Consider the following 27,735-nt stretch of genomic DNA (forward strand, 5'->3'; position numbering starts at 1 on the left):
CTGGAAATCAGGCGATTACTTTAAGCGCTGTACCTAACATTCACATTGCGCTTCAAATCAGGTCAACACATTAAGCACTGCACTGCATGAAGAGTTCCCAATGTGTTTCTAATTAGGTCATTATATTAAGCGCTATACTTGAAACTCACAAAGCGCTAGAAATCAGGTTGTTACCTTAAGCGCTATACTTGGCACTCACAATGCTCTAATACTTTGATGCATAATATATTCTTGTATCTAACTGGCACTCGTTTATCATACTCCGGAATACCCCCAAAATGCCCGGCTTACTATTAAAGTACCACATCTTCCTCAGTAGATGCTTGAAGAGACCAGGGGCAGAGTTCTTTTTGCTGGGGGGCAATGGGGGCTCAACATGCTCCGGGAGGGATCTCCCCGGGGGGAGGGGCGAATCCAGGGCCACTCCGGCCTTCCGCCCTCCTCCCCCAAGGGTTTCCCTAATTACGGACCTCTTGTGGGATTCTCCAGGCGGTTGAGGACTCGCTCCTCAGAGCCCCACTCATCGGCATGCTCCACTCTCTGATGGTGTCCTGGGGGGTGGCAACGCCGACGTGGAGTCGTTCTTGGGCCCCACAACGATCACTAAGACTAGGCGCTCACACTCCCAGTGACTGCCGGGAGGCGCGCCCGCAGCTGCCAGAACCAGCGCGGCCTGCGGGGGCGCGGCCTCCTCACACAATCAGCATCGGCGGGGGCAGCGCTCCACAGTCCGCCCCCTGCATGTGATCGGAGGATCGTGGCTTCAAGGCCTGACGCAGCCTTCTACTCAGGGGCGTGGCCTTCTCCCACAGTCGGGCCACGGCGGGGGCGGCGCTCCACAGTCCGCCCCCTGCATGTGATCTGGGTGATGCAGGCTTCCCTTCCCCTGCGGTGGCTTCCTCTCACTTCTGGCTATGCCGCGCGATCGTATCTGGGCACTATGGGGCCCCAGTCTTCCTCACGGCCCCCCCAGGTGACAGTAGGACGATCTTCTAACCCCTGGGCTGCGGCGGTAAGTGATTCCTGACGGGGTCTCCGTACAGGGGTGGCCAAAATTATGGGGGGGGTGCACTGCACTCAGGGCAATCGAATCGGTCCTCCAATTTCCTGGGTCTATGGCGAAGATCACCTTCCCGTTCAGTCCAGAGCTGTGATCAGTCACTAATCCTAGATTACTCCAGAGTTCCAGGCAACGACAGGGATGTGGAGGGTGTGGCCAAGGTTGGTGACTCTTTACCCTGTCTCCCTTCAGGGGTGCTGACTGAACAAGAGCGCATAGGGTTAATGTGACCCCAGAGTTAGTGGCCGGGGGCAGGTTCAGGTCAAGAGGTCGAGGGTGGTATGAGCTGAGGGGAAAGAAAAAGCAGACCCTAAGAACTGTCAATTTCCCTCTCTAGTGCATCCACCTCCCCACTCAGGTGCCTTACTCCTGACTACCTCACAGCAAACCTTCTTCATCTAAAATGGCCGACGCACCTCACCTCTATTTATAACCTGGGCCCTGACTGGCCAGAGTGGTCCAGAAGGTTCTGGAACCCCTCATGACAGTCTATGGCCCAGGTTCTGAGGTGACAGTTTAGTCCACCATTTTGTGAAGGAACTCTCTCCCTCCCTCCATTTTAGTGAAGCACCTTGCGCCTCACCCTCAGTTAGTGACAATGGGGCACCCAGAGCCTCTACGTCAACACTAAAAAACTAATGGACAGAAAAATTAGAGGGCAAAAGGGTGAAAAGGAAGAAAAAAATGAGGAGGGGACAGCCAAGGGCTGGCAGGTCTAACACGCGTCCCCCCCAGCTGAAAGTGGGGTGAGCTACCCAATCCCTTGGGAGTTCTCTTCACTAAGGCGGAAATACCTGGAGAGACCGTCGGCATTGGCGTGGTCCACTCCTGGGCGATGTTCCACCCTAAAGTCCATTCCCTGTAGGGAGATGGACCACCTTAATAACTTGGGATTCTCGCCCCTCATTTGCATCAGCCACCTGAGTGGCCGGTGGTCGGTCTGAACCAGGAAGTGCGAGCCAAACAGGTATGGCCGCAACTTCTTCAGAGCCCACACCACTGCAAAAGCCTCCCTCTCAATCGCACTCCACCTCTCATCCCGGGGGTGTAGTCTCCTAGACAGGAAAACCACAGGTTGGCCAAGACCCTCTTCATTGAGCTGCGACAGCACTGCCCCAATGCCATGCTCCGACGCATCCGTTTGGACGATGAACTCCTTGGAGAAGTCAGGGGCCCTGAGGACAGGTGCCGCACACATTGCCTGTTTCAAGGTGTCAAAGGCTCGCTGACACACCTCGATCCAGATTACCCGTCGAGGGTGCTTTTTAGATGTGAGCTCAGTCAAGGGAGCCACGATAGTTCCATACCCCTTGACGAAGCGTCGGTAGTAACCGGTGGGGCCCAGAAAGGCTCGGACCTCCGTCTGAGTCTTGGGGGGTTCCCAGGCCATGATGGTTTCAATCTTGGCCTGGAGGGGTTGCACCTTGCCCCGATCCACCAAGTGACCGAGGTATACTACCGACCCCTGCCCGATCTGGCACTTGTTGGCCTTGATCGTCAAGCCTGCCTGCTGCAGGGCCTGAAGGACAGCCTGAAGGTGACCCAAATGGTCCTCCCAGCTGCTGCTGAAGACGGCGATGTCATCCAGGTAAGCAACTGAGAAAACCTCCATCCCGGAGAGGACCTGGTTCACCAGCCGCTGAAAAGTGGCAGGGGCGTTCTTGAGCCCAAAGGGCATCACACAGAACTGGTAGTGACCCTCAGGTGTGGAGAAGGCTGACCTTTCCTTTGCTCCATCTGTCAGGGAGATCTGCCAGTACCCAGATGTAAGGTCAAAGGTACTCGGATATTGGGCAGCTCCCAACCGGTCAATGAGCTCATCCGCCCTCGGGATAGGATGAGCATCGGTCTTTGTCACAGAGTTCAGTCCCCTGTAATCCACACAGAACCGGAGTTCTGGGGTAGTGCCCGGCAGGGCAGCTTTGGGTACCAGTACCACCGGACTGGACCAGGGACTGCTTGAAGGTTCAATCACTCCCAGCTCCAGCATCTTGGTGACTTCACTATGGATGCTAGCCTTCACCTTATCCGACAAGCGGTAGGACTTGGACTTCACAGGTGGGCTGTCCCCTGTGTCCACATCATGGGTACACAGATTAGTCCTTCCCGGGATCAGTGAGAACAGTGAAGCGTACTGCTCCAAAACCTGGCAGCAGTCTCTCCGTTGTTCGGGAGTTAGAGATGGTGAGAGGATCACTCCCTCTACCGACCCATCCTTCTCTTGGGACGCAAAAAGATCAGGGAGAGGTTCACTTTCCTCTTCCTCTGACCCATCAGTCACCATCATCAAAGTGACCTCTGATCTCTCTTGGTGGGGCTTGAGGCGGTTGACATGGAACACCCGATGGGGCTGCCTGGGGATCTTAAGGTCCACCACATAGGTGACCTTGCCCTTCTTCTCAATCACCTCAAAGGGGCCTGACCAGCGATCCTGGAGAGCGCTAAGCTCTCCAGGTTCCATAACCCACACCTTATGGCCAGGCTCCAGCTCCACCGGGTGAGCATTTCGGTCATACCATTCCTTCATGACCGTCTGGCTGGCTTCTAGGTTTTCGGAAGCTTGCTTCCACAACCTAGCCATTTGGCTACGAAAGGCCAGCATGTAGCTCACTACATCCGGGGGAAGTTTTCTGGGAGTCTTTTCCCATCCATCCTTCACCAGGCTGAGGGGTCCACGCACAGGGTGTCCATACAACAGTTCGAAGGGGCTGAAGCCCACTCCCTTCTGTGGTACTTCCCTGTAGGAAAACAGTAAACAAGGTAGGAGGACGTCCCATTTCCTCCGCAGGCTCTCGGGCAGACTCCTGATCATGCCCTTTAAGGTTTTGTTAAACCTCTCCACCAGACCATTGGTCTGGGGGTGATAAGGGGTGGAGAACCGGTAAGTGACTCCACACTCCTTCCAAATAGCCCGCATGTATGCCGACATGAAGTTGGTACCTCTGTCCGACACAACTTCCTTGGGGAACCCCATCCGGGTGAAAATCCCCATCAGAGCCTGTGCCACCGCAGGTGCAGTAATGGTCCTCAGAGGGATAGCCTCTGGGTACCGGGTGGCATGATCCACCAGAACCAGGATTAACCTGTGACCGGCAGACGTTGGTGGATCCAATGGCCCAACAATGTCGATGCCCACCCTTTCAAAGGGGATGCCAACGACAGGCAGTGGTTCCAGGGGAGCCTTCAGCTTCACCCCTGTTTTCCCACTAGCTTGGCAGGTAACACACGTCCTACAAAAAGTGTCGGACGTAATCCTCATCTGAGGCCAGTAGAAATGAGGGACAAGCCGAGCAAAGGTCTTGTCCTGTCCCAGGTGTCCTGCCAAGGGTATCTTGTGAGCCAATTCCAAAAGGAAGGCTCGGTAACGTTGGGGAACCACCAAGGCCCGGGATGATCCATGCACCGGAGCCTTGGGTTCGCTATAGAGGAGACCATCTTCCCAATATATGTGGAAGTTCCCCGAATCGTTACCCGCTGCCTGGGCTTTGGCCTGCCGCCGTAGGCCCTCAAGGGTGGGGCACTCCTTCTGGGCCCGACAAAACTCCTACCTGGTAGGTCCTCCCTCCACCTGCCATTCTGCAGGGGTAGGTAAGCCCTCCAGGGAAGTCACATCCCCCTCTGTGGACTCCGGGACCATCTCAGTTGCCCCATCCCTCTTATGAGGTGCAGATGTCGGGGCAGGCTTCCCCTGTCCCCGTTTATCCTTTTTGGCAGCTGGTTGGGCCGTTATCCCAGGCTCCAACCTCTGTGAACTCCCTCTCTGGGCAGTCATGGACCACGTGTTGGCACAAGTCCACTCGGGCGTTCCCAACATTTCCATATGAGCCTTGAACTCGACCTCCTTCCATGCCGTATGTTAAAGGTCATTTCCCAACAGACAGTCGACCGGCATGGCAGGGCTAACCGCAACTCGTAGAGGACCCGCAACCCCTCCCCACTCAAAGGGAATCTGGGCCACCGGATAGTGACCCTCTCGGTTGTCAGCCATCACAAACGGTTGGACTACGTTGGGAACCACCTGCTCTGGGGAAACCAGCTGACTTCTTACCATAGTCATGCTGGCTCCCGTGTCCCTCAGAGCCTCCACCCTCTGGGCATTGATGGTGACCCATTGCCTGTACTTGGTAGTATTCGAGGGCACATGGGTCTTAGGAACCATCTCGCAATCTCCCAGGGACACTAATGTTAGCCCTGCCCACTCACCTCCCTTATCTAGGGGCAACTCTTCCCCGAGCACTACGCTCGCCACCCCAGGGGCCTTTCCTCCAGTGGGAGGGTGTGGTCTCTTGGGACACTTGGTATCCCCCTTGTAGTGCCCAACCTCGCCACACTCATAACAACGGACAACCCTAGGCTGCTGACCACGGTCAGGATAAGGGGGTTTGTGGGGGCCAACCTTAGGAGGGAATCCTAATCCCTTTCCTTGCGAACTCTTTTGGGGGCCTTTAGGGAACTCCTTCTTTTTGTCTCCCCCCTCTTTCTTCTGGGGGGCGCCCTGACCAGTCCCTTGGAAGCTCCCCCCAGTCCCTTTTGAGGACACCCGGGTACTTGCCCAGATATCCGCCTCCTCTGCAAGCTTCCTAGGATTAGTTAGCTTGCTGTCCACCAGGTGTTGACGCAGCTCCGGAAAACTTTTCTCGAGGAGGTGCTCCCTCAAAATCAGGTTATACAACCCCTCGCAGTCTTTACCTCACTGCCCTGCACCTAGCCCTCCAAAGCCTTTTTTGCGTAGTCCAAGAAGTCCACCCAATTCTGGGTGGCCAACTTTTGGCTACCCCGGAATCTCTGCCTGTACTTCTCAGGGGTCAGCCCAAATTTCCTAATCAAGGCGACCCTCATGGTGGGGTAATTGGTCTGCTCCCGTTGTTCTAGGGCTAAAAGGGCATCCCTCCCCACCGGAGGCATGTACCTATACAGGCCACCCCCCCCACTGAGCTTCGGGGATCCCATGGGCTCGTAAGGAGACTTCATAGGCAGCCAACCACTAGCGATGTCGGTCCCCAACACCGTAGCTGGCAACTACGTCCTTTGGTAAATAGGCTCTGGGCTCCCTGGTGATCTCTTTCTGTACGCTGCCACCAACAGGACTACTGGGGGTTCCGAACTGAAGGGCCTTGAGATCCAATTCCTTCAAATGGAGCTCATGGAGGAACCTCCGCTCTTCCCTCTCTTTCTCCAAGCGGGCTAAATCCATCTTGAATTGCCTCTCCTCCCTCCTGTCGGCTAAATCAGCCGAAGACAGGCTTCCCCCTGAAGCGCTACTACCGGCCCTTGAAGGTGCACTAGGTCCTACATCCATATTGCCGCTCTCAGGGGGGAAAAGTGATTCTGTCCCTTCCATGGTGTCCGGTCCCGGTCCCCCCTCCTCCCGTTTCCCGCTAGGGTGGGCCATAACCCAGGCTCTCAAGCTAGTCTGGAGTTCTACTTTCTTCACTCCCTGCTTGAAAAATACCCCCCTCTCCTGGCAGAATTCCTTTAGCTGGGTTACCGTGTAGTCTTCTAGCCTACCCAGCTCAAACTCCATCCTGCCAGGTAGGGCCCTAAACACTGCGGAAAAGAACTCTCAAGGTTAGGAGACCCTTCCTTCAAAAGGAAGCACACCACAGGACAGGAGTAATTTCAAAAATTCCAATCAGGGAGACAACCTGGAGAAAACTCCAATAAAAAAAACAAAAATCAGGTGTAGGGTGCGTGGCGCACGCTAAACTGCTAATGAGTGGACGCAAGCACAAGCTCAGTATCCCACCGCTGAACACCAACTTGTTGGACCTAGAGTCCTAGGGTGGCTTGGCTCAGGTAGAAAGGCTTACTCCAGAGTTACATGTCGTGCTTGCATCACACTCACTTCGCACTCCAGCGCTCCACCACTAAAAATGACGCTACACCAAATACTTAGAAAAGGTAGATAAGTTTTATCTTTCCTTATCAGGTGAAGTTAATCAATTCTTATCCAATACATTTCAGATTCAAAACATATCATTTTGTCCAAATTAGCAGTGCTTTTCTACTTCAGACTGGCAAGAAATTAAGCGCACCCCTTGGTGACCTGATCCAGCGCAGTAAACTCAAAAGCGCGTTGAACAAAGTCACCAAACGAAGCGCTCCACATAACATTCACATTGCACTGGAAATCAGGTGATTACTTTAATCGCTGTACCTAACATTCACATTGCGCTTCAAATCAGGTCAACACATTAAGCACTGCACTGCATGAAGAGTTCCCAATGTGTTTCTAATTAGGTCATTATATTAAGCGCTATACTTGAAACTCACAAAGTGCTAGAAATCGGGTTGTTACCTAAAGCGCTATACTTGGCACTCCCAATGCTCTAATACTTTGATGCATAATATATTCTTGTATCTGCTCACGACACATAGCGGGTCTTTACAGTATAAATCATGGATTTCCTGTGAAGCAGGAGATCGGGTCTGTCAGGATGCAAACTGGCACTCGTTTATCACACTCCGGAATACCCCCAAAATGCCCTGCTTACTATTAAAGTACCACGTCTTCCTCAGTAGATGCTTGAAGAGACCAGGGGCCGAGCTCTTTTTGCTGGGGGGCAGTGGGGGCTCAACATGATCTGGGAGCGATCTCCCCGGGGGGAGGGGCGAATCCAGGGCCACTCCGGCTTTCCGCCCTCCTCCCCCAAGGGTTTGCCTAATTACGGACCTCTTGTGGGATTCTCCAGGCGGTTGAGGACTCGCTCCTCAGAGCCCCACTCATCGGCATGCTCCACTCTCTGATGGTGTCCTGGGGGGTGGCAACGCCGACGTGGAGTCGTTCCTGGGCCCCACAACGATCACTAAGACTAGGCGCTCACACTCCCAGTGACTGCCGGGAGGCGTGCCCGCAGCCGCCAGAAGCAGCGCGGCCTGCGGGGGCGCGGCCTCCTCACACAATCGGCATCGGCTGGGGCGGCGCTCCACAGTCCGCCCCCTGCATGTGATCGGAGGATCGTGGCTTCAAGGCTTGACGCAGCCTTCTACTCAGGGGCGCGGCCTTCTCCCACAGTTGGGCCGCGGCGCTCCACAGTCCGCCCCCTGCATGTGATCTGGGTGATGCAGGCTTCCCTTCCCCTGCGGTGGCTTCCTCTCACTTCTGGCTATGCCGGGCGATCGTATCCGGGCACTATGGGGCCCCAGTCTTCCTCACGGCCCCCCCAGGTGACAGTAGGACGATCTTCTAACCCCTGGGCTGCGGCGGTGAGTGATTCCTGACGGGGGCTCAGTACAGGGGTGGCCAAAATTAAGGGGAAGGTGCACTGCACTCAGGGCAATCGAATCGGTCCTCCAATTTCCTGGGTCTATGGCGAAGATCACCTTCCCGTTCAGTCAAGAGCTGTGATCAGTCACTAATCCTAGATTACTCCAGCGTTTCAGGCAACGACAGGGATGTGGAGGGTGTGGCCAAGGTTGGTGACTCTTTACCCTGTCTCCCTTCAGGGGTCCTGACTGAACAAGAGCGCATAGGGTTAATGTGACCCCAGAGTTAGTGGCCGGGGGCAGGGTCAGGTCAAGAGGTCGAGGGTGGTATCAGCTGAGGGGAAAGAAAAAGCAGACCCTAAGAACTGTCAATTTCCCTCTCTAGCGCATCCACCTCCCCACTCAGGTGCCTTACTCCTGACTACCTCACAGCACACATTCTTCCTCTAAAATGGCCGACGCACCTCACCTCTATTTATAACCTGGGCCCTGACTGGCCAGAGTGGTCCAGAAGGTTCTGGAACCCCTCATGACAGTCTATGGCCCAGGTTCTGAGGTGACAGTTTAGTCCACCATTTTGTGAAGGAACTCTCTCCCTCCCTCCATTTTAGTGAAGCACCTTGCGCCTCACCCTCAGTTAGTGAAAATGGGGCACCCAGAGCCTCTACGTCAACACTAAAAAACTAATGGACAGAAAAATTAGAGAGCAAAAGGGTGAAAAGGAAGAAAAAAATGAGGAGGGGACAGCCAAGGGCTGGCAGGTCTAACCGTGCCTTTTCCATAAAGTGTTCCACCAAGGGAGCATTTTCCGTGTTGCATCTTATTCTGCTCCTGTGCTGCCCAATGCGAAGCTTTATTTTCTGAGCGGTTTGACCTATGTATATTTTCATGCATGGGCAAAAGATTGCATACACCACATTTGATGAATTACAATTAGTAAAATGTTTTCTTTCAAACTTGATCGAGCCAAATGAAAAGGTTTTACCTTCAATAGTTGAGTCACAGGCTACACAGTTGCCACATTTCATGTGGCCAGTTAGTGCGGGTAGTCCCCATACATCATTTAGCGTAACTTTAGATGTCGGTTGTGGGAGGGACTCTCGTACCAGGTGGTCTTTGATATTTTTGGCCCGTTTGAAAGTGAACATGGGGCGTTCTAATTCTAGTTCCCCTGAATTCAGTACTGGCCAGTGTTTCAATATGCTTTTCCTAATAGAGTTTGAGGCTGGTGAGAAAGTAGTCACACATATGAGTTTGTCTTGGTTCTTTTTGGGTTTGGGTTCCAGCAAGACCTCAGGGGGACAGTACCAAGCTCTTTTTAGAGAGCGGCGTACCAATTCTTTTGGGTACCCTTTGTTCCTGAGTTTATCACTGAGAACTTTTGCCTCCTTGAAGTAGTCTTCCTTGAAGTAACAGTTCCTTCGGATACGTAGGAACTGTGAGTAAGGAAGGGAATCTCTCAAGGCACGGGGATGATGGCTGTTGTAGGTTAACAGAGTATTGTGCTCAGTAGGTTTACGATGGAGACTAGTGGTCAAACGGCCATCTGTGTGATTAATTTCAAGATCAAGGAATGGTATTGAGTCTTTACTTATTGAGAGCGTGTATTTGAGTCCCCCACTGTTGTTATTAAGCCAGTCTAGAAGGTCGGTGAGAGAGTCTGTAGAGTCAGTCAATAGTAAAAAAATATCATCAATGTATCGTTTCCACAGGGCTATGCCATTGTGGAAAGGATTGGAGGAGTTCAGAATACATGATGTTTCAATATGATCCATGTATAGAATGGCCAGGTTGGGAGCAAAGATAGCTCCCATGGAAGTTCCACGTACCTGGCCATAGAATAGTCCCTCAAAAAGATTTTTTTTTGTTTGTTAGACAGATTTCCAGTAGTTGCAGAATGAATAGTGAAGGGACATTATGCAGGCGCGGTCGTGTATTTAGAACTTTTTCAATTACCCGAAGAGACTCTAATTGAGGGATGTTGGTATATAATGACTCCACATCCAGCGTACACATAGTGCTGGATGTGGGGTCAAATGGATGGTCCTCAATCATGTTTATCATGGACATGCTATCTTTTATGTAGCATTGGGTGTCCGGGACAAATTGTTTAATGAAAAAGTCAATGTAATGTCCGAGGGGCTCTAACACAGAGCCACACCCCAAGACAATCGGGCGACCAGGTGGACTGTCGGAATTTTTATGGATTTTAGGGAGGCAGTAAATCACCGGTATTCTGGGTGCTTTTTACTCTGTTGGGTTACGTGGAAGTCTACAGTAATGTTCGGTGTTCTTTAGCTGGCGGAAGATTTCATTCCGGTAGTTATCTAGTTCTTGAATCACAATTCCGCCGCCCTTGTCCGCTGATTTAATGACAAGGGATGGGTTGTTTTTAAGAGAGGCAAGGACGTTTTTTTCAATGATGGAGATGTTATATGGAATAAATGATTTCTTTTTTTCATAGTAGTGAGGTCTTTCAAAACCAGTTTCTCGAAGGTGGAAATTTCCGGTGGAATCATTCCTCCAGTGGGGTAAAATTTGGAGGGTGGTTTGAAGGGGGTGTTGGCGTGTTTCAAGGGTGATGGGTTCAAAAGAAAAAAGCTATGAAGCGTGATTTTTCTGAAGAATCTCAGAAGCTCGGTTTGGGTATCAAGGTAGTTTGGACGAATAGTGGGAACGAATGAGAGCCCTTTGTTGAGCAGTGACAATTCACTACTGGACAATGTATGCTGGGTAAGATTGAAAATGGGGAGAAGTACATTATCTTGCTCAGTTATATTACTGAGACTGACAGGTTCATTGGTCACCATCCCCGCTTTATGGACCAGCCTTGGTAATACCATTTTCCTCTAATGCAAATGCGCCGTTTACACCAGACAACTGTGTACCCAGCACCATTAAGTCTTCGCTAATGCACCGGTCAACTTTGACTCTGTCACCTCTATTCTAAACATTGTCTCGCACTGCGCCATATGTAACGATCTGGTTTTTAATTCACCTGGTTCCCCTATTATTCCCAGATGGAACTATGGTTTTTAATATCTTCCCGCACTGCGCCGTCTTTTTTTAAACATGGTGATAGCTCCTATTCTATTTTTCGCCGCCTACGCCGAGCACCGATCACAGTTCCTAAACACACTTCACTATCCAAACATAGTGACTGCACCATTGTTTAGTGCACAGTATGACATTCTTGTTCTAGCACTAAGCATGCCTGAAAAGAATGGTCCGTTTGGTGCAAACAGTATCACTAATTTTATCCATGTCACTTCTGTTCTAAATTTACATGCCTGGCCTCGTATTTACAGTGTTTTTCCCTTTTCTCCCTTATTTTTTCCCCAACAAATGTCGTTTGTATGTAGCATGAAAGGCAAATTGTTTATAATTCCAAGACAAACATGATTTATATATTTGTCCTGAAGAGGATGCCATTTATTTTGTTTATCGGCATCGAAACATCGTCGACACAATAGGATCATATGTACTGAATATGCTTGTGAATGCTATGTACAATGGTCACTCAAATTATAATAAAATTTGTTCACTGATCATAAGTATACAGACCGATTTGCTCACTGTTGCCTATATTTGTTGTTTTGTCTTGTTCACTGTAGTTCACGGGCTGTGCCCCCTTGACATTACTTTTTGATTTTGTGCATCGCCAAACAAATTTTTGTCTGGCTGGACAAAGGACATAAATACTATTTAGTTTGTGTCTATCCTTATCTTAATCCCCCAACTACTAGGGTCCACTGTTTTTTTGTAATAAGTTCGTAAAATTAAAGCACGCATGGCGAGCTGAATGTTGCAGGAAAGGAACATCGTACCTGCAGTAGGAGAAAGTCATTTAAGAAAATAGTGCTTACAGAATAAAAAAGACTAACCATGTAACAACCAAAGTAAAATGGCCAGTCCTCATGGGAGGTTGGTTGTAGGAAGGTGGATATCTGACTATGGTTACCCCCAACTTTTTGCCTAGTGTCTAGCTGGTTTTTCGACTTAGTTGGCCTGAGATCCTGCCATTCAGGGTCTCAGGCTGTCTGCTCTCTCTTTAAAATGGACTCCATGTACCCTAGGTACATACACAATTGGTAAGGATCACCTTATTGGACCCTGTACAGTGTACCCTATGTACCCAGGGCATAGGTGTACCCTAGGCCTCCCAGGGGCTGCAGCATGTATTATGCCACAACTGGCCTGGGCTTCCAATCAGACTCAACTGGCTGATCACTCAGCTGGGGCAAGGTCCCTTGCTTAGATATAGTATACCTATATCTACCCTTAAAATAGACACATGTGTACCTGTGAGCCACTCCTATGGCAGGCCTTAACAATCCTAGAGGCAGAGTGCTTGGTAACATGTGAGATGGTGCTCTAGCATGAGCTGAGCCTGTCTGCAGCTTTCGGAACCATGTCCTTATAGCTGTTCTATGATATAGCCTACCATATACTCCTAAAGTGCCTTATAATCGGTAACTATGGTTTGGCTTTATCAAAACATGTCGTGTAAGGTGTCTAACACTTTGGAATAATACCCCCATACCATTTCTGGTGATGAGGATATTATTCCTCCCTTCTAGAGGGAGAGACATGTTAAAATCCTACTTTGCTGTTTAACTCTCACCAAAGCCTCAGCATCACAAAATGGATGCTGCTGCCACAGACACGAGTCTGACCTCCTGCAGCTGGGAGGCCTCCCAGCCAGGGAGGCCTGGACAATAGGTTTCCTGCTTGGGGAGGTGCTAGCACTAAAGACAGACTTTAGTGTATTGGGGCAGGGAGGGCTGAAAGGAATGAGACATGCCTGGGGCACACAAGGTGCTCCATGCATAGTCAAGTTCAAACCGGTGCTGGGGAACTCCAGCCCCAGCTCTGGCGCGAAACTGGACAAAGGAAAGGGGGTGTAGCCACTCCCCTTCCTGGTCCCACCCATAGGAGGGACCTTGCAGGTAGCCCAGCCCACTAGCCCAGTATATCAGTAGGTAGCTGAGCCCTGCTAAATTAGATTAACCTGAATCTGCAACTTGAACAGAAGCTCTGGACCTTCGACATTCGACCTCAGGAAGAAGACTGAAGAAATCTCCCTTGTGGCCAAGGAGTGACCACCCTGGGCAACCAGGCACCATCCAGCGACCGCTGCTTGCTTTGCGACTGATCCTACGAGGGACGACTGCAGAGACTGACCAGCGCCGAGACTTCCAGACACCTCTGACCCAGATCCACATTTCTGCGTGGGGCCCTTCTGCACCCGAGTTGCTCGACGTGTTGTCCGGTTGCTGGCCCGTTGACTAGTAGCCTCTGCGACGACGAACCTTTGGTTTCCTCTTGCTGGTCCGGCTCCTCCAGACTGGCACCCGCTTCTCTGTGAAAGAGAAGCACCCCAGACCTTCCTGGTCTGCCCCAGAAGCCAGTCCTCCATTCTGCGTGGGTTCCGCTTGCCAAGGCTTGTTGGGTCCTGACTCGACATCGACGCCGCCGACAGCAAGAGCCTTCGTGGGACAGCTCACCTCCTGGTCCTGGTCGTCCTTGACGCCTCCTGGTACCCGTGGCTGCTGCGACAAGCTTCACCTCTTCACCTGCATCTACACGACATCGCCTGGTTCCTTCCCGGCTCCTGGCTGGTGACCTAGACTCTGTCCCTTCTGCTTGCAGGTATCCTTCCTTCTTGATTCCATCCTTGGGATCCACCGGACACTCTTCACTGACTGCCTGTCAGCAACTTTCCTTCAGGCATCCATAGGAGTCAACGACGAAACCCGACACAAGTTCACATCTATGCAGTACTCCGGTGCTCACAAGGGTATTGACTATCCTAGGGTCTAGTTTCCAAGTCTCGACTTCCTAGTTACTCCAGAAGTGTCCTAAAACTGTTAATTTCTAATAACTACTATTTCTATCGACTTTTACGCATTACATGTGAGTGTTTCCACTCTGCAGCTGAATCCCGTGGGCCTCCCCCTTCCTAACCTTTGGGAGTATAGTGTAGCCCCAGCGATTCCCTAGGCCTATCCTGTGTTCGTGACAGTGGTTCTTATACCACTTACTTAGTATATGGTTTGCGTGGCCCCTAGGGCCTAACTGTATTACTTACCTGTGTGACTTAATGTATGCATAAATAAGACTGTGTTGTACTTACCTCGAATCTCATAAAGAGTGCTGAGGGTTTGACTAGAATAAATACATTCTATTTTTATATATATCTGTTGTGGTGTCCTTTCATTTGGTATTCAAGGGATTACATATGGTATAACAGCTGGCTTCGCATGCCATTCAGAGTTTAGCCTAAGACTGCTCTTGTCCATGCTACCACTAAGATAGCTGGTCTATAAGGTTGACTTTACAACCAATCACCATAAGGGTTGTTTGGACTGATACAAGGTGTACACTAGAATTAGTGACATCATATATCAGGCCAACTTCTCACATTGGTTACAAATGAAGACAAGGCAGTACTAAAGAGGGACTAGCAACCCTATTAATGAATCAGAAGCCAGCATTTACAAAGGACAATGACACAAGCCAGTAACAAATATGGGCGGCAGCCATGTCCAAAATACATGGCGGGGAGCCATGTCGAAAAAACATACTGACACCAGCAAAAAGTGGGGTAACCATGAAAGCAGATCCTACAAGACTTAACTGTGGTGAAGCCTTGCCTTTATATACATGCAGCTGATGGATGGTGGAAGATCGGGAAAATCCGTGGGGTGCCAAAAGTCACTAGAACCATAAAGGGGAGCAGCACACCAGGTCTTTTTGTCGATAATGGAATTTAGTAGCTCGGAGATAAAAGTGAGAAGCTGAAAATGTTGCCAGTGCCAGCTGCAGGAGATAAGCGGCAAGACCAGAACTACCCAAAACGTGCTTAGGAGTTGCAAACGTAACACAAGAATTAGAATTACTTGTTGTGGCGCTTGACTTTGATAGGTTTGTGTGTGCATTTTTATCAGGGAGAAGCGGAAATATCCTAAAGGGGTTTCAATACTGCAAGCAGCAATTGTAGCTGAACACACAACATGGAGCGAAGGCAATTTTGACAAAGTATGGTGTTTCGACTGGGTGTACATCAATTACATTAGACAATTTTAGCAACAGTCGAGGAAGAACGTCTTGATTTCTACAGTCACATAACTAATTAATTTGTTTTCACAAAATTCTATTCACAGCTTGTGTGAACCTCTGGGGTGGCACTGTTACACTACAGATGTTCCTTTGACAACCCAGATGGCTGTAGGGTAGTCTGAAAGAGCTGTTGCGAGAGCTACGGGCCAGAACCTCTGAATGGTTTTAGGACGCATGGCTGTGATATCACAAAAGGCGGAAAGGTGTGAAGCCACGGCGTTGCACAGACCTACAACCCTGCCACACCGCAGAGAGGTACAAAGCGTGGGGGACGTGGACTGAGAAATTGGGCTTACAGCGAATTTGACCTTTAAAAAATAAATTGAATTTAAACTCACCGCATCCCAAAGAAAGACAGCTTCAATGCAACCTTCGCCAGTCCCAGTGTTCTCAGTGGTGAACGCTGATTTGAGTGGTCTGCTATTTGTGGACCAAGGCTGAAAATATCATGTTTTCCTTTGCGCCAAAGAGGTCTTAAATGATTGAGGGCCTGTGATTTCCAGACTCTCTTATGAGACTACGTTAGTTTTCCAGACAGCTGAAAAACTGACTGCATGCATTAATAAGCCGAGAAGGAATGAGCCCTTACCTGCCGCTTTTTCTCGGAGGCCATGTCTGTTCAGGGGAAAGCGAAAGCATGCCATGCGCGCGTTGAGGGAGCCTTGCCGTACGCGTCGAAAGCACGCCATGCGCGCATTGAGGGAGCAGAGCCATACGCGTGCACACCTCCTGTCCTCCGTTCGTGCACATCGGCTGTCCCTTGTGCTAACGCTGCCAGTCGTGCGCATGCACATGTCCTGTCCCCCTTCGGCAACCAAGTCGACAACAATAGATCTCGCCAAGGTGAGCAACGCATGCGCTGCGTCGCTAAGCGAGACCTAAAAAGGAGTAACACAATAACTTTCTGATTACCCCAGGGCTTTTTTCTACTCTTGTACACTTCTTCCAATCTCCCTTCCAACTTCCAATTATGTAAGGCCTCCCTTTGTCATTACACAATAACAGGGTTATAAAGAACAAGTTACTTGCCTTCGGTAACAATGTATCTGTAAGAGACATAGGTTAGTTATAGATTCCTTACATTTAGAATTACCCCCAGGCATCAGACTGGATCCAGAGAATCATTTCTCTTAGCAGTACCCCTGCGCGTAAATAGATGGTGTCTGTCGACTCCGCATCCATCATCGTGGTCCACTGACAACTGGTGCACCACACTAAAACCCTGCAAGGGAGTCCGTGTCCCTAGAAGTCAGTTCACAGAGCGGGGAGGATGGGTGGGGCGGTAAGGAATCTTTAACTAACCTATGTCTTTTACAGATACATCATTACCAAAGGTAAGTAACTTGTTCATCTGAAAGAGACAGTTAGTTATAGATTCCATACCTTCATAATAGATACCCCAGCAATACCAACCCCGGAGGGGCTGCAAACCAAGTTCACACCAGAAAGTCCTGGAGGACAGAATGGGCAAAAAAGCTGTCCCTCCGGACTGGACTATCCAGGCAGTAAAGTCTGGTGAACGTCTGCATTGATGCCCACGTAGCCACCTGGCAGATGTCAATAAGTAGGACTCCACGTGACAAAGCAGTAGCTGTTGGCGTAGCTCTAGTGGAATGGAGGTTCGTTTTTGGCTAAAGTGTAAAAAATCTTTATAAAAAGATCAACCCATTGAGAGATGGTAGGCTTTTGGACAGCCCGACCTTTCTTGGCACCCACATAGCCAACGAAGAGTTGATTGTCCACCCGGAAGTCTTTAGTGCGGTCAAGGTAGAAGGACAGCACATGTTTTGGGTCCAGAAGGAGGAGTCTCTCCTCCTCTTTGGAAGGGTGTGGAGGTGGGAAAAAGGTGGGCATGGTGATAGTCTGTCCGATGTGAAAAGGTGTAACCACTTTAGGCATGAACAAGGGTCTTGTCCTAAACACCACTTTGTCCGCATGCACAGAGAAGAAAGGGGGCTTAGAAGAAAGAGCCTGAAGCTCACTCACTCTGCAAGTAGAGGTGATGGCAACAAGAAAGGCAGTCTTCAGAGTGTGGAGCCTAAGAGGACAGTTGTGAAGAAGCTCGAAGGGAGCGCACATAAGGTAAGTCAAGACAAGGTTCCAGTCCCACTGAGGCATTATGAAAGGAGATGGAGGAAAGAGGTGAATAATGCCTTAAAAGTACATAATTACAAGAGGGGACTTGACTAAGAGGGCTGATCTGGTAGCCGAAGAAAAGGCGAAATAGCTTCCAGATAGCCTTTAAGAGTGACCAATGCAGAGCCTTGCTGGGCCAAAGAAAGAAGGAACAAAAGAACCTCGGAAAGAGGGGCAGAGAGGGAATCCACAGCCTTTGCTGTGCACCATGGCACAAACTTGTTCCATCAACAGACGTGTACCGTCTTAGTGGCGGGACGTCTGGCTGCCAAGATGACATTATAAACATCGGCGGAAGCTCAAAAGCTGTCAACTGTCGCCGCTCAATCTCCATGCAAGGAGGTGGAGGCTGGACAGATTCGGGTGAAGCACCGTGTCCTGCTGCTGTGACAGAAGATCCTCCCGAAGAGGCAGTCTGATCGGAGGATCGATGGTCATGCCCAGGAGCTCGGGGTACTAGACTCTTTGTGCCCAGTCCGATGCCACAAGAATGACTAGGGGCCGGTCGCACTTGATCTTCTTCAGCACTTGGGTCAGAAGTGGTACAGGCGTAAAGGCGTACAGGAGGCCGCAGTTCCATTCGTGACGCCTTGAAATTCCAATGCGCAGAACTGCTGACATTGCGCGTTCTCTTCGGGGGTGAACAGATCTAACCAAGGCTCTCCCCACTGCTGAAAGAGACCTTGCGCCACCTCCGAGTGAAGACACCATTTGTGATCTACAAAGCACCGACAGCTGAGTTTGTCCGCCCTGGCATTGAGAGAACCGCACAGGTGTTGCACCACCAGGGTCATGCCCTGATGTTCGAGCCATGTCCAAAGGCGAAGAGCCTCTTGACATAGGGTCCACGACCCTATCCCGCCCTGTTTATTGCAGTACCACATGGCGGTTTTGTTGTCTGTGAACACCTGCACTGCTTTCCCCTTAAGGGAGGGAAGGAATGCCTTCAGTGCCAGGCGAATCGCCCGGAGGTCCAACAGGTTGATATGGAGCCCGGACTCCGCCAGAGACCAGACTCCTCTGATCACCGCCTCTCCCAGGTGGATGCCCCATCCCAGGAGTGATGCATCGGTCACCACTGTGAGGTCTAATTGGGAAAGGGAGAGGGATCTGCCTCTGACCCAATCTTGGTTCGTTAACCACCACTGTAGTTGTTGCGCAGTTCCCTCCAAGATCTGGACGTAGTCGGAAAGATTCCCCTGATGCTGTGCCCACTGGAACTTCAGGTCCCACTGCAGAGCAGACATATGCCATCTATCATGATCTACCAGCAGGAGGCCATGAGGCCCAGCAGCCTCAGGGTCATTCTGACTGAAATCTGGGATAGAGGCCAAAACATCAGTTTCATAGCCCGAATATCCCAGACTCGCCGTTCGGGGGGATAGGTCCGAAACTGCACCCCGATGAAAAGGAGTGACGGAGAGGGAGTCAGGTGTGACTTTGGCACATTGATAGTGGACCCCAGCGAATGCAGGAGGTCCGCCGTAGTCTGGAGGTAGGGGACAACAGCCTGGGGTGAGCCTGCCTTCAACAGCCAGTCATCGTGATAGGGGAAGACTGGAACCCTTGATCTGTGCAGATGAGCTGCGACCACTTTCGTGAACACCCGCTGGGCACTGGTAAAGCTGAAGGGGAGCAAAGTGAACTGAAAATGCTTGTGGCCCACCGTGAACCATAGGTAGCTTCTGTGGGCTGGCAGGACGGGAATATGGAAATAGGTGTCCTGTGCCACCATCCAGTCTCCAGGGACGAGGGCAGACAGGACCTGAGCAAACGTGAGCAATTTGACCATACCATTACTTGCACCTAGAAGATCGCTAGCTCTGAGCGTGCTGCGCTCTCTTTGATATCCGAACGCCGCTTTCACGCGCTTATCGCTTTTTTAAATCTACCTGTTCTGATATTTCATTTCACCTGTTCTGATATTTCATTTCACCTGAGTTGTTTGCCCTGTTTTTACTAAAGCCCCTCACCTGCACAATAAATTGGAGAAACACCGCATTTGGCGGGCCCTTGTCCTGGCAGTTTTACTTTTGGCGGCCATCTTGGGTGAGTAGGAGGTCTGATGGCGCCACTTTTGCTTGATGGTCTAGACGTCACAAGGACGCTAGACCTCTACTTAAGGGGGACAAACTAGGTGCTCAGCCACTTATTGACCATACCATTACTTGCACCTAGAAGATCGCTAGCTCTGAGCGTGCTGCGCTTTCTTTGATATCCGAACGCCGCTTTCACGCGCTTATCGCGTTTTTAAATCTACCTGTTCTGATATTTCATTTCACCTGAGTTGTTTGCCCTGTTTTTACCAAAGCCCCTCACCTGCACAATAAATTGGAGAAACACCGCATTTGGCGGGCCCTTGTCCTGGCAGTTTTACTTTTGGCGGCCATCTTGGGTGAGTAGGACGCCTGACGGCACCACTTTTGCTTGATGGTCTAGACGTAACAAGGACGCTAGACCTCTACTTAAGGGGGCCACGCTTCGCGCAGCGGATCGCCGAACTTCCGCCGGAGTTACGCCAGAGTTCAGCCCGTCTGTGCCCGTCCGTGCCCGTCCGTGCCAGACCGGGCCCAGGGGCCATGACTCCTATCGCGAGCTCCTGTGGTAGATTCAATTATTCTGGTGAGGTCTTGGAATCCTTACGTCCCACCCCTCATACAAACTGCACTGTATGCTCCCTCCTGATTCTTAAGTTTGAATGTGCTGGTTGTGGTTTTCGTACTGGTAGAATGTCCAACTGTAAAGCTATACGTCGTTCTCACACTCTGGGTAGACGGCGGAGACTGCACACACATTTTAATAGTTCTACACTCCAATTTTGGAGTATTAACTGTCGATCCCTCCCGAAACACAAACACCACATCCACGACTTTATTGTCCAAGAGCAGCCCGACGCGTTGTTTCTCACCGAAACTTGGCTTGAGGACTGTTCTGGTCCTGATGTCGCCATTGCTGTCCCTATCAATTATGTAATGGTGAGACTGGATAGAAATTACGGAAAGGGGGGAGGGATTGCCATCATTTTTAAGGCTACCTATACATGTAAGCTTGAAGCCCTTCCCATGTCTGGAAGTGAGACCGCATTTTTTAAATTAGTCATCAATCCCCAATTTACCTTATCGGGCCTTTTGATCTACCGCCCTCCGGGTAATGCTTTTTCTTGGATTTCCTCATTAGCTGACATCATAGCTGCCCTACTTCTTAGGGCTGCCAATTTTACCATCCTTGGTGACCTTAACTTGCATCTTGACGACCCACAATGTGCTAATAGTAAACGCTTTTTGTCTGATCTGGAGGCTCTCAATCTTTCTCTGCTTAATACTGGCCCCACTCACTCTGCTGGACACCAACTGGACCCCATTCTTTCCAATCTCTCCTTTGACTGCTCTCAGAGTGCTCGCCCTTTGGAGTGGTCTGATCATTTTGCTGACCATTTTTCCTTATTTCATATCAAGAACCAGGAAAATAGTGTCCTTGACAAAGGTGCACCAACTTATCGTTGGGGTAAACTTGATATTAATAAGTTAAACCAACACCTCTCGAATACCTGTCCTGAGGAATGCGAGGCTTCTGCTGCGGAGATGAACACCGCTGTTTCCCATTGGCTTACAAACGCGGTTACTACCCTTCTCCCACTCACCTCAAAACATTCCAGGTCACATCGCCTCCCGGCACCCTGGTTCTCCAACGATTTGAAGGCCTTGCGTACCAAATGCAAGGCTTTAGAACGTAAATGGAGGCACTCTTACTCAATCTCACAGAAGACTGTTTATAAAGAGGCTTTAAAAGAATACCACCTAAAATGTAAAATCGCGAGAGCTGCTTACACTGTGGACACAGTAACACAAGCTCAGAACTGTCCTCGTACTCTTTTTTTCTGTCGTTAAAAAATTGACAGGAGCGGATACCATTCCGACACCTCTAGTTTTAGACGAGGCCCAGTGTAACTATTGCGAAATTTTTTATCGCTAAGGTGGAACGCATATACGACTATGAGCCCTCCCTTGAATGCAGAAGAACTTTATTCGGGACAGGCTGTAGGGACCGAACTGCCTCTTCCTGTGGTGAAGAGGACACATTGGCAATTGTTTGATGACCTCTCGTTCTCCACCTGTTTAAGTAGTATAAGATCCGGTTCACCTCGTGATCCTGTACCCGTCAAAATTCTTAAACTGCTGGATCTTGAACCTCGGCGGGTTCTTATGAGACTTCTAAACGCCTCATTACTTGAATCCCAGGTGCTACAGGATTGGAAGCACGCGATGGTTGTTCCCCTCCTAAAAAAAGCTGGAGCCGATGTGTCTAATCTTGCCAATTTCAGACTGATATCCTTGCTGCCTGTACTTTCCAAAGTGCTGGAAAGGCATGTTAACACTCAATTATACCATCTAGTGGAATCTTCGGGATTTTTACATCCATCCCAGTCTGGCTTCCGTGCTCACTATCCCACTGAGACCGCCCTTCTCGGGGTGACGGAAAGTTTAAGACAAGGTATCGACCACGGGGAAACATCTGCACTCATCCTTTTCGATTTGAGCGCGGCGTTCGACACCGTGTCCCATTCCATTCTTCTGAACTCTCTTCGTTCCCTGGGATTGGACGGTCCGGCTTTGGCTTGGATTGCCTCCTTTTTAAGTGAGCGCACTTTCCAAGTCTTTTCCACGAAAGCCACTTCCTCCACCTGTCCATCGGCATATGGCGTTCCTCAAGGGTCCATACTCAGCCCTTTGTTGTTCAACATCTACGTGAGACCCCTGGCCTCTATTGAAGAGGAAGCTGGGCTGACTATTTTTTCATATGCCGATGACACCCAAATTGTTTTCTCCCTTTCCAGCAGCGAGAGCAATGATATATCGGTTCTGAAAATTGGGTTGTCACGTATAGCTGAGTGGATGCAAAGGCATCTCCTCAAGCTAAACGGTGACAAAACTGAAATCCTTATCTTTGGGAAGCATAAAGATCTATGGGGCCTGCAACACTGGCCTAGCGAGATGGGACCCCTTCCTCAGCCATCTCCTGTGGTGCGCAATCTCGGTTTTCTTATTGACGACAAACTCTCCATGAGACAGCAGGTCACAAAGGTGGTCGCCATTTGCTTTACTATTCTGCGATGGCTCCAGAAAATTCTTTGGATGCTGCCTCTTGCCACCAGGAGAACCGTTGTCCAGGCGTTAGTTACTTCTCGCCTGGACTACGGAAATGTCCTCTATCTTGGCGCCGATGCGGCCACTGTAAATAAACTTCAGGTTGTTCAGAATTCAGCAGCCCGTCTTCTCTGTAATATTCCTAGGAGACTATCGGCCACTCAGGCTTTGCACAATTTACATTGGCTCAGGATCCCCAGTCGCATCAAATTCAAAGCTATATGCTATCTTTTTAAAATCAAGCAGGGCTCGGCCCCTAAATACTTGCAAAATCTGGTCCAACCTTACAAGCCAAATCGCACACTTAGATCTTCTGCTAATTGCGATTTTGTTATTCCTCGATTTAAGCTTGTAAAAATGGGAGGACGGGCCTTTTCCCATCTAGCTCCCAAATATTGGAATGCGTTACCCACCACCTTGAAAACGGAAACCAATTTTTTTACTTTTAGAAAAAAATTGAAAACTTCACTTTTCCAATGATCTGCATGCTGCCTAGATGATTTACGGTGCTGTTTTTGAGAGGTCTGTTTTCTTCTTGAGTCTATCCCTTGCACCGGGAAACCCATTGCGGGTAGCTGTTGCGCGTTATTAGTTTAAATAAATAAAATAAATAAATAAATTTGAACTTCTCCTTGCGAAGGAAGTAGTTGAGGTCCCTGAGGTCTAGGATAGGACGCAGGCCCTTGTCCTTACTGGGCACCAGAAAGTAGCGGGAATAGCAACCACGATCTACTTCTGGCGCAGGAACCCTTTCAATAGCTCCCTCGGCCAAGAAAGCTGAAATTTCCTGGCGGAGAAGTGCCAAATGATCCTCCAACATGCAGTCGAAAGATGGCGGCATGCAGGAAGGGGTAGTCTCGAAGGGGAGGGAGTATTCTGCAAAACCCACCTGTCTGACGTGATGGTTTGCCAGTGGGGGAGGTGATGGCGAATCCTGCCACCCACTGGCCACTGATGGGCCTGAAAAGTTCAGACTAGGAGGGTTTGGAGGCTGCTGTGTGTGTGTGTGTGTGGGGGGGGGGGGGGATGGAATGGGCCGCCTGCTGCCTTGCAAACCCGCGAGGTTGCTGGGTCCCAACTCTGTGGCTGGGCAGAGTGGGTGGACCAGTGGCTAAACTGGGCCTTACGCGGTGGGTTGCCCCCTCTGTAGCCACGAAAAGGGCGAAAGGCAGACTGTGGTAGACGGGAGGTTGCAGCGAGGCCCAAAGAGCTGGCCGTAGCCCGAGAATCCTTGAAGCGCTCCAGCACGGAGTCTGCCTTGTCACCAAAAGGGTGGCGGCCATCGAAGGGCATGGACAGCAAGGTTGCTTGAACATCCCCGAGAAGCCAGGCGTCCTCAACCAGGCATAGCGCCGAAGGGCTTCCGACATGGCAATCGCTCTGCCCAGTGATTTGATGGCATCCAGTCCACAGCCGATCGTGAAGTTTGCTGCGTCTCTCCCATCTGCCACTGCTTGGGAGAGAAAGGCCCGGGCCCCCTACGGGCACTGAGGCAGCACTTGCGCAACCGATTGCTGATTGTATGGGCGAAGAGCGATGGTGTTTCTTCGCCTTCTTCTAGTGTTTCGACTTGCCCAAGGAGTGCGAAGACTTGGACGAGGTGTGATGGCTCCACGAGCGGTCTCGAGACCTTACCCTCAAGGGATACCGGTAGTGACGCTGAGTCAGCGCACAACTTTGGGTCATGGTTGCGCTCTAGACACTGAAGGCACACGAGGTGTGGGTCCGTCACAGACATCAGCCTGTGACAGACCTCGCAGGGCTTGAAGCCAGTCTGACAATGGGACATCCTTTGAGCACCAGGCGTCGATGACTCAAAAAAAGAAGTCGACAAAAGTTTAGTCAAAAAGTGACTAAGGGGCAAGCTCTCTCCGGATCTGCGCTAGGCTAGCGTGGAAAAATAAAGAACTAACGTCAGCGTGCAGGGGCGGCATCTAAGTAGGCACCGCGATGTCATCCCGGCGACCACGACACCGACGACATAGTTGACCTATGCCACCTAGCGACGCACAGGGGTACTGCTAAGAGAAAAAGTTCTCCAGATCCAGTCTGACGCCTGGGGGTAATTCTAAAGGTAAGGAATCTATAACTAACTGTCTCTTTCAGATCATATTATTTCTTGCAAAGCATTCTTATACCTTTCAAACCCTAGTTGCTGCTACAATTATACAAATAAATAAAACAGAAGTATTTCTTCATTTCTACATTCTCACTGCCCACTTAGTACTAAAGCCACAACTAAGTAAAGTTAAACAAGGTACAAATGGAATATTTGAATACTTGCCAAAACGAGCTGCTTGCTCCACAGCTGTGACATTCATTTCCGTATTATGGTTAGATTTAACTGTAATGTCATTATTGCCTTCGTCATCCTCTTCCTCGTCGGATTCTTCAATATCTCTCCAGGAACTTTCCAAGCCCTCTCCTATTTGGGCTGTACTTGGGGTGCGCAGTACAGGAGTAAACGCGCTAGGCTAGTTGAGGAAATAATAGGTAATACACAGGATACAATCTATTCATACAGTGATGCACATAGCTGCCAATGTTTCTAGTAACAGACCATTGCAAGGTTTTTAAGTTGCAGCCCGCTGTCCCCTGGAGTGGAAAAAATGTAAAACGCTCTCTAAATGTAAAATGCTCTGTAAATGTAAAGGTCTTTGAAACTGGTGATGAACAATTAAGTTGGTATTCTTAGCTTGATTCGTAGGAGTAGCACAAGTACAGCAAACAGAACATAGTATGGACTATTGGATGTCACAAGTAAAGCACTGGTATGTGCCCACAGCAACAGTATAAACAGCTTAGGGTCAGGGTCCCACTTCCAATAGTTGGTTATTCAGTGGGGTGGGAAAGGTGTCCACAAAAGCCAAAAGGTTATGAAGAAACTAGTTACATATCTGTAACTCCAGTTCTTCAAAGTTGGTATCTTTTATATATTTTTATGCCTGACTTATTCTCCATCATCAGGGACAGAATCCAGATACATTAAAAAAGCAGTAGACTGTTGAAATGGCTATGGTCCTTAAGGAAAATGCTACTTACCAGTATGCATCTGTTCTTGGCATGTAGAGCTGCAGAATATCATACTTTTGCATAGATCGCCATCTGGTGTTGGGCTTGGATTCTTGCAACTTGGTGTTGTCTTGGAAGAAGTCTTTTGTAGTCACGAGATAGGTGACTCCTCCCTTGGACGATAGTGCGCATCAACTCCATCCTCATATTGTTTTTCGCCATGATGGGAAATGATGGGAGTTTGTTAGAAACAGAAAAGATGTCCATGTGAATGTATCTAAGTAAGATAACCCTGGTACAGATACAGGTTCCAGGGAGGTGGGTGGGCGTGTGATATACTGCGGCTCTACATGACAAGAACAGATGCATACTGGTAAGTAACATTTTCCATTCGAGGCATACGAGATGCAGAATTCATACTTTTGAATAGACTGTACAGCAGTGTCTCCCCGAGCGGTGGTCACCTGTATTTGTTTCAGTGGTTTGGAAAAGTGTCTTAAGAACAGCCTGGCCTACAGAAGCCTGTTGCTTCGCCTGCACGTCTACACAATAGTGTTTGGTGAAGGTGTGTGTAGTAGACCATGTTGCTGCTTTACAAATGTCTTCTAGGGGAATGTTCCCTAAGAATGCCATGGAAGCCACTAGTTTGCGTGTCGAGTGCGCTCTAGGGGGAAGTGTTAATGTGCGTTTTGCCTTCTGGTAGCATATTTGAATGCATTTGACTATCCACCTGGCAATCCCAGCTTTGGAGATGGGGTTTCCTTTTTGAGGTGGAGAGAAAGCTACAAACAGTTGGTTTCTCTTTCTAAAAGGTTTAGTCCTGTCAATGTAATAAAGTAAAGCTCTTTTGACATCAAGTGTGTGAAGAGCTCTCTCTGCTACGGAATGTGGGTTTTAGAAAAACATTGGTAACTCTACAGATTGATTAAGATGGAAAGCAGAGATTACTTTGGGAAGGAATTTAGGATTTGTTCTAAGAACCACCTTGTTACGATGTATTTGTAAGAATGGTTCTTGTATGGTTAACGCCTGGATCTCACTTACTTTCCTGAGAGAGGTGATTGCGACAAGGAAAGCTACTTTCCATGTAAGGAACTGCAGTTCATATTTGTGTAAAGGCTCAAATGGGGGACCCATGAGCCTAGTAAGGACAATGTTTAGGTTCCACACGGGAGAGGGTGGCAGTGTGGGAGGAATTATCCTTTTAAGGCCTTCCATAAAGGCTTTGATAGCGGGTACTCTAAACAATGACAAATGTTGTCTGTTTTGCAGGTAGGCGGCAAGGGCAGACAGATGTGATCTTATGGATGAGTATGCTAGATTACATCTTTGTAGATGCAGCAATTAGCAAATGGTGTTCTGAATGGAAGCATCTAGCGGGTCAATTTTGTTGTTATTGCAGTAAATGACAAATCGTTTCCATTTGGCTGCATAGCAAGCTCTAGTAGTGGGGCGTCTGGCTTCTTTGATAATGTTTATACAGTCCGGTGGGAGGTTAAGGTAACCAAATTCTAGGACTTCAGGAGCCAGATTGCTAGATTCAGTTGTGCTGGATCTGGGTGCCTTATCTCTCCATGGTTCTGCGTCAGCAGCTTTGGGAGTGACGTAGTTTTTGGTGTGGAACTACTGAGAGTTCGAGGAGTTTTGTGAACCATGGTTGCCGTGCCCATGTGGGAGCAACTAGGATCATCTTGAGAGACCTTTGCTTGAGCTTGCGTACTATTAGTGAAATGAGTGGGAGCGGCGGCAAAGTGTACGCAAATCTGCCTGACCAGTTCATCCGTATCACATTGCCCTTGGACAACAGGTGTGGAAACCTGGCGGCGAAGGTTAGGCATTTTTCGTTTGCGTGTGTGGCGAACAGGTCTATGTCTGGGTGGCCCCACATCTGGAAAAATGGTTGAAGAACTTGAGGATGAAGTTCCCATTTGTGTATCTGCCGACTTAGCAGATCCGCAATCTGATTGTACACTCCTGGAAGATGTTCTGCCAGAAGATATATGTTTTGCGGAATGGCCCATCTCCATATGCTTTGCGCTAGATGAGACAGCTGCA

At 49.6% G+C, this 27,735-nt stretch overlaps 1 protein-coding gene across 1 annotated transcript in view; it reads right to left on the bottom strand.

Moving 5' to 3' along the window:
• EXOSC9 (exosome component 9) overlaps positions 1–27,735 on the bottom strand; it is a 447,763-nt gene that overhangs the window by 59,321 nt on the left and 360,707 nt on the right. Inside the window, exon 10 of the mRNA XM_085641570.1 lies at positions 24,953–25,137. Within this exon, the coding sequence (XP_085497696.1) occupies positions 24,953–25,137 (185 nt within the window). The remainder of the gene's footprint in view (positions 1–24,952; positions 25,138–27,735) is intronic.

This window comes from Triturus cristatus, chromosome 2_2, assembly GCF_964204655.1.
Source record: "Triturus cristatus chromosome 2_2, aTriCri1.1, whole genome shotgun sequence".
Lineage (NCBI taxonomy): Eukaryota > Metazoa > Chordata > Amphibia > Caudata > Salamandridae > Triturus > Triturus cristatus.